This window comes from Triticum dicoccoides, unplaced genomic scaffold (genome assembly GCF_002162155.2).
Source record: "Triticum dicoccoides isolate Atlit2015 ecotype Zavitan unplaced genomic scaffold, WEW_v2.0 scaffold171727, whole genome shotgun sequence".
NCBI lineage: Eukaryota > Viridiplantae > Streptophyta > Magnoliopsida > Poales > Poaceae > Triticum > Triticum dicoccoides.
Genome location: NW_021221759.1, coordinates 1 through 6,157, shown reverse-complemented (window position 1 = coordinate 6,157; position 6,157 = coordinate 1). Strand labels below are relative to the sequence as shown.

General features: G+C 40.6%; 1 protein-coding gene and 1 long non-coding RNA gene across 3 annotated transcripts; both read left to right on the top strand.

The window, feature by feature from the left end:
• Positions 1 to 561: 561 nt before the first annotated feature.
• LOC119344520 (F-box protein At1g78280-like) lies at positions 562 to 4,715 on the top strand. Its single transcript, XM_037614924.1, has 10 exons — positions 562 to 741; positions 819 to 1,403; positions 1,533 to 1,655; positions 2,036 to 2,116; positions 2,192 to 2,499; positions 2,591 to 2,803; positions 3,298 to 3,382; positions 3,459 to 3,627; positions 3,876 to 4,050; positions 4,224 to 4,715. The coding sequence occupies exons 1-10, from the start codon at positions 577 to 579 to the stop codon at positions 4,375 to 4,377; spliced, it is 2,058 nt and encodes a 685-aa protein (XP_037470821.1). The 5' UTR covers positions 562 to 576; the 3' UTR covers positions 4,378 to 4,715.
• Positions 4,716 to 4,821: 106 nt separating this feature from the next.
• LOC119344519 lies at positions 4,822 to 6,151 on the top strand. Of its 2 annotated transcripts, none has more exons than XR_005166713.1 (3): positions 4,822 to 5,080; positions 5,169 to 5,309; positions 5,954 to 6,151. It is a non-coding gene; the product is annotated as an uncharacterized LOC119344519 (long non-coding RNA). The 2 variants fall into 2 exon arrangements; XR_005166712.1 differs by having other exon boundaries at positions 5,166 to 5,309.
• Positions 6,152 to 6,157: the final 6 nt, after the last annotated feature.

The following is a 6,157-nucleotide window of genomic DNA, read 5'->3' as shown; positions in this document are numbered from 1 at the left end:
CGGCATGTTTCTGTCAAAAAATAAACTGAAGCACGAAAGTTGCCATCCCCGCGTCACTAAACTTCCCATCAAAAACGTTCGGAGTTGCCATGTGCTCGTACCTGACATGTGGCACTTATCAGGATCCTTAAATAAATGTTCACAGATCTTGTGCAAAATTTCTTGCCTATTGGTTCTTTAAGGTCATTGCAGTGCTTCTATTTTGATGCAGTTTGTGGTCGCTGTTCTGTGTGTTGCTTATTTTATAATCTGATGTGAAAAAACAGTTGTGTAGAAATAATCAGCCAATTGGGTGTGTTGAATTGACGATAGACAAATTTAGTCAGGATGTCCATAGTTAATGTCTTGGGAGTGAGAGAGAATCAAGCGAGAATCCTACGCATATTCATATATGTTGAACAGAGACAGAAGATAGCCGTGGGCAGTAGAAAGATGTGATTCAACTTGAGTGCATGCTTTTGTATTTTAATTGAAACTTAAAAATCGTAACCCTATACTGTGAACGGTGCGAGGATATGCTATACCTAAACTTGTACTCCTCTTGACCTGTTAAAGCTGATTGTCCCATGCTGTACAATGCTGAAAATTTGGAAGGGGCAAGAATTTGTGTTTCCATTAATGATATCCACCTTTTTTCATAGATGGGCACTGTACCCTCCAGGAAGAGTGCCTGGTGGTGTCACGGTACATGTAAGTGATGAGGATGGTGATGTTGACATTGAGACTCCAACGTCTTTGCAGGTAATAACTTGTTACTGTTTTTGCTTTTCTCCAAACTTTGCCCCCATATCATTTCATATTATTTTGATCGTTTGCAGTGGTGGCTTGATATCTATCCTCATCTTGCTGAACACGAGAAACCACTGGAATGCACACAATTACCAGGAGAGACCATATTTGTTCCTAGTGGATGGTGGCATTGTGTTCTAAACCTTGAGACTACTGTCGCAGTTACACAAAACTTTGTCAATCAATCAAATTTTGAGCATGTATGTCTAGACATGGCACCTGGTCACTGTCACAAAGGAGTTTGTCGTGCTGGCTTACTTGCTGTTCCAGGAAAATCTATTAGAGATATTGAAAATCATCCGCCTGGAACAATGAGTGCATGGAACCACAATGACATGACTCGTGCAGAAAAAAGACTGAAAGGTTCAGGGTCCGGAAGAGCTTCAAACAGTGCAAATCAGTGTGCTTCATTTGAGTTCTCAGATGTCCATGAAAGTTTGGAGAACCAAGTTTTCTCGTATGATATAGGTTTCTTATCCCAATTTCTTGAGAAGGAAAAAGATCACTATACTTCTGTCTGGAGTCCTACTAATCCAATTGGCCAGAGAGAAGCAAGAGAATGGCTGCGAAGGCTATGGGTTCTTAAGCCTGAACTGAGAGGACTAATATGGAAGGTGATCTTTGTTCCATCATTTACATAAATTTTACTTTGTCAATTTTTATATGAAATACCATGTGGTTTATATATCTGTTTCTTGATAATGTTTTGTTCCTTGTGCCAACATATATGTCTGTTCCTGTAGGGTGCATGCCTAGCAATAAGTGTGGACAAATGGTATGCATGCTTAGAGGAAATAAGTGCATGCCATAGTTTACCACCACCGTCAGAGGATGAGAAGCTTCCTGTTGGCACAGGTAGCAACCCAGTAAGTATACAATTACTTTTACTTGCTGTCTCAGATTTACAACTGTCAATAAATAATTCTGTCGTGTTAGTATCATGTAATTCGTGTTGGTTTGAAATACTTACTCAACATGTTAGGGTTATTTCTCACAGAAATTGATTCGTGTAGAATATCCTGGTTTACTTGTTACTGCATCTGTGGTTTCTGCCTTGCAAGGTTGGTTCCGACTTTAGAAGATTTATAGATATACATACTTGCTCACTGCTATGCGCCAATGCCAAGACATTAAACATATCTGAGATTCTAAGATACTCCTATGATGCCAGTTAGTGTCATATTGCGCTGCATATACACTCATTGTTGCATGGTATGTGAATATAACCTGTACCACAATTTTTCAGGTCTTCATTGTTTCTGACAATGTGATTAAAATCTATGCTGAAGGAGGCCTGGGTTATTCTGCCCATGGTTTAGGCACAGAGGTAATGTTGCATTGGTTCTGCAACTTAATAAAATTAAATGCAACACTCACGATATTGATCACTTTCCTGATGCAGCTTGAGTTCTATAATCTTCTGCGAAAAGTTGGCTCGCCTTTGATCAATCACGTCCCTGAGATCATTGCAAGTGGATTTCTTGTGTACGAAGATGGCGTCTACAGAACAGTCCCATGGGATGGAAAAGGAATGCCAGATGTTTTGGCTAAATACTATCCTCTGGAGCTTTCTTACACAAACAGCTGTTTTCCTCTTGGATTATGGAGCAAACAGCAGTTTGGAATGGATAGTTCCACTGAATGTTCAAACAAACCTATTTGGCCTTACATGGTTACGAGAAAATGCAAAGGGGATATCTTTGCTCGTGTGTAAGTTTTATTCATTTCTCAAGTCAAAATGGGAGTAATTACTTAATTAATTATGTAAATACGTGCTTACTGTTCTCTTCATTTTTCTTAGCCGTGATACATTGTCCAAGGCTGACCTTTTGAATCTGGCATCATCCTTGGGAGTTCAAATGCGAAATATCCATTTATTACCCCTTCCACATGGGGAACCATTACCCAAACCTGAAGACAATAATGTGAGAGACAGTGATCCACCTGAATGGAAACAAGTAATTTCTACTTTAAACGGAAGAAGGAATAATATAAAGAAGCACCTAGCTAACTGGTAAGTGAAAAACTTCTAAAGCAGGTTTATTTGGCTAGTTTTAATGAGTTTTACTAAAACAGGACATTTTGTTGCTCAGTTTTATTTTATCCAATAACTGTGGGTCTGCAAGTCAATTTTGTGTCCACAGACCACAGTCAGATGTAAAGTGATTAAGAAGATATTGTCAAATTATAGAATGGTTCACTTGCAACTTAAAATCCTCTACTAGGGTTACAAAAAAATTGTAGAGGCAGGCATCCAATAAATAACCATTACATTATTTATTGTTTTAATATTTCTTTTTTTACGGAATTTCTTTAAAATGATTCTTTGACGAAATTATTTTAACATTTCAACATTAGCAATATATAAGTAGCAATGACTATGCATTGATTTGGTATTGAGTTGTTTTAGCCAAAATGCTACAAGCCTACCATAAATCCATAATATTATATTTATATAGAATTCCATACGCTGCTTTATACCTCAACATTGTTTACATATCTGTGAAGGGGGGGTACTGTCCCAACAGTTTTAATTGAGAAGGCTGAAGAATATCTCCCTGCTGATATGAGCTCTCTAATCAAGTTTGTTAAGGTACTTTTTCAATTTCATCTTCTTCATATGCATCTGTGGTCGAACTTTGTGTTTAATGGTATGATTGGACAATCAGGATGACGATGGTGACTCAGTGTACACATTCCCTTGTTGGATACATTCAGATATTATGGACGATAACATTCTTACTCAGAGGTCCCTCACTGATGCCAAAAGCACTTGTGAGAGAGATCTGGAGAAACTGGATGCAATTAATATAATTGACTTCAGTGATCTGTCCATCGGTAAGCGGCCAGTTCACTTTGTTCCCTGGAAATCTGACATTGCTTTATTTGAACATTTAACAAAATAGTTTGCGTAATACTGGCATCTGAAACCGAAGATGGGATAACTATATATCTGTAAAAATGCTTAAATTGAGCTGCTCATATCTACCAGTCTGCACTGTGAAAACTTCTGTTAGATTGTAAATCAAAGTTTATATTTATTTGATCTTAATTTGATTGCGACCAAAAACTGTTTGTCGTAACAGGGGATCCTCTATGTGACTTGATTCCGCTGCACCTGGATGTTTTCCGTGGGGATATTGATCTTCTCAGGGAGTACCTAAGAAGCTACCAGCTTCCTTTCCTGAGAGGGAAATCAAACAATGATATCTACAAGTCGGTGCGAAATTCGAAGTTCAGCACTGCGTCATATCGCGCGATGTAAGTGCATACATGCATAAATAAATCAGAGCAGCCCACATTATCCGTGTTTTATCCTTCCCTGCGCTCTATCTCGGAATGATCAGTGATCCTTGTTGGTTTGTCAGTCGCTCGGTCTCCCAAGGGAGGGAGAAACATGTTTGGCTCTGATGCGCGGTGCTCTTACATTGCAGGTGCTACTGCATGCTGCACGAGGACAACGTGCTGGCAGCTATATTCGGGCTGTGGAAAGAGCTGCGAGCTGCAACGTCGTGGGAGGAGGTCGAGCACTTGGTCTGGGATGACCTTAACCGATACCAGCAATCGTCGCCTACACTCTCTAGCTAGCAGACTCGTCACGACTAACGCTCAGAAGAAATAATGCGTACTGCTCCGCTACTCCCTTCGACATGTTGCCCAGCTTCCGCTCGTTTAAGAGCAAAGAAACAATAAGGGGCAAAAAAATTTGTTTACTCGTGTGTGTAGCAGCTTTTTTCTTCTTTCATTTTCCTTTCTTTTGGGAGAGAGCAGCTTTGCCGTTGAATGGATCATGAAGCGTGCAGTTGTACCGCATAGTAGTGTGACACGTTGGGTATTTGTAAGGAATGCCACATTTTTTGTACACACCCAACACACAGCATAACTTGTTTGCATGAACTTTTTTATCTCCCAAGAGTCACATGAAACATGCTTATTTGTTGAACCGAGAATGTATCTGGTGAAACGAGCGAACTGATGCGCCGAGTGCACCAGCGACATATGGGCCATTGGATGCAAAAGACAGGGACCAGATCGGTTAGAAGATGGGTCTGCTGGTACATTTTCAAAACAGTCCTTGCAGCATAGGTAAATCAAGTAAATTGACCTCCGCCTGCACTCAAGGTCGTCTCCCTCTCCTTCCATCTCCTGTACCAGCACAGCCACCGCCGCGAGCTAGGGTTACGGCCCAGCGAGCTCAAGAACCAATCTCCCTCCCTCAAGATCTTCACTGAATCCAATCGCCGCTCTCTCCCTCTTTTGTACCAATGCGCCAGCCGCCAGGCGATTTTGGGTTAGTAAATTTCACTCAATCTCTCTCAATCCTGTACCAATCGAGCGACGTCTCACTCAAATATCTGCGTTTTTGAAATTTCTAGCAGCAGCCTACCACCGGAACATCTGAAGAGTGCCCTGATTTCGCCTTTGGCAGTGGTCGCTCGTTGTGAGCGCATCGGCGACTCAACCTACCACCGCCACCGCCGTCAGCAGCACTGACCATCTGCAGCAGCTCAAGGATCTTGGTATGTTTGCTTCTTCCTTTATCCATTTGTTAAGGGTATTTTTGCTATTACAATTTCGTCCACGCCTTTCCCCCATTCTGCTTAAACCAGTGGCAGAGAGATAAGCATGAGCAATGTTGTTCTAGTTGACTGAAAAGGCATACTTTTGTTGATTCAGAATTGGAATAGTGTGTTGTGGGTACCAAATTAACATACGAGCAGTATATTTGTACAATCTTCATGTCAATTACAAGGGATGTACTCCCTATTTTCATGCAGGTTAGTAACCCATGGCTTGCAAAATGTCGGTGTTCCTTATAATATATCTGCAAAACCTCATAGATTGAACGTTCCTATAATTGGTCACTAGCTATAAGTAGTAGCTGCCATTTTGTTTCTTGTATTGTACGACTGACTGATGGTTGTTCTAAAAGGACTGATCAGCATTGCACGTTCAGTACTTAACAAAAACTTCTTTATCAGACTACCGCCGAGCCAAAACAAATATGTATCTCCAATGTTGCATCACTTTTTCCTCTAGTAGTGAACTGTCCTTTATATTCTAAAAATATGATACTTTGGAATCCATGTTTTATATGTAGCAACCCCTTTATAGAGGATAATCCATCGTTATTTTCTATATCATGGTTTTATGGTTGTTCCAGAGCAGACTATTCGCTACTATTCAGATTCAGGGCCATCTTGCCCGCTCCAACAATATTTTTGCCTTTGATAAGCATGGAAAAAATGCAAGCATCGCCTTCCTTCGCATCTTCACCAGGCTTCAAACCGATTAGCTGGAGGCATGAACTAGGAGGTCAAAGAATCAGCCAATGCTGATGAATTATGGTTGGGTAATCTTCGTAGGA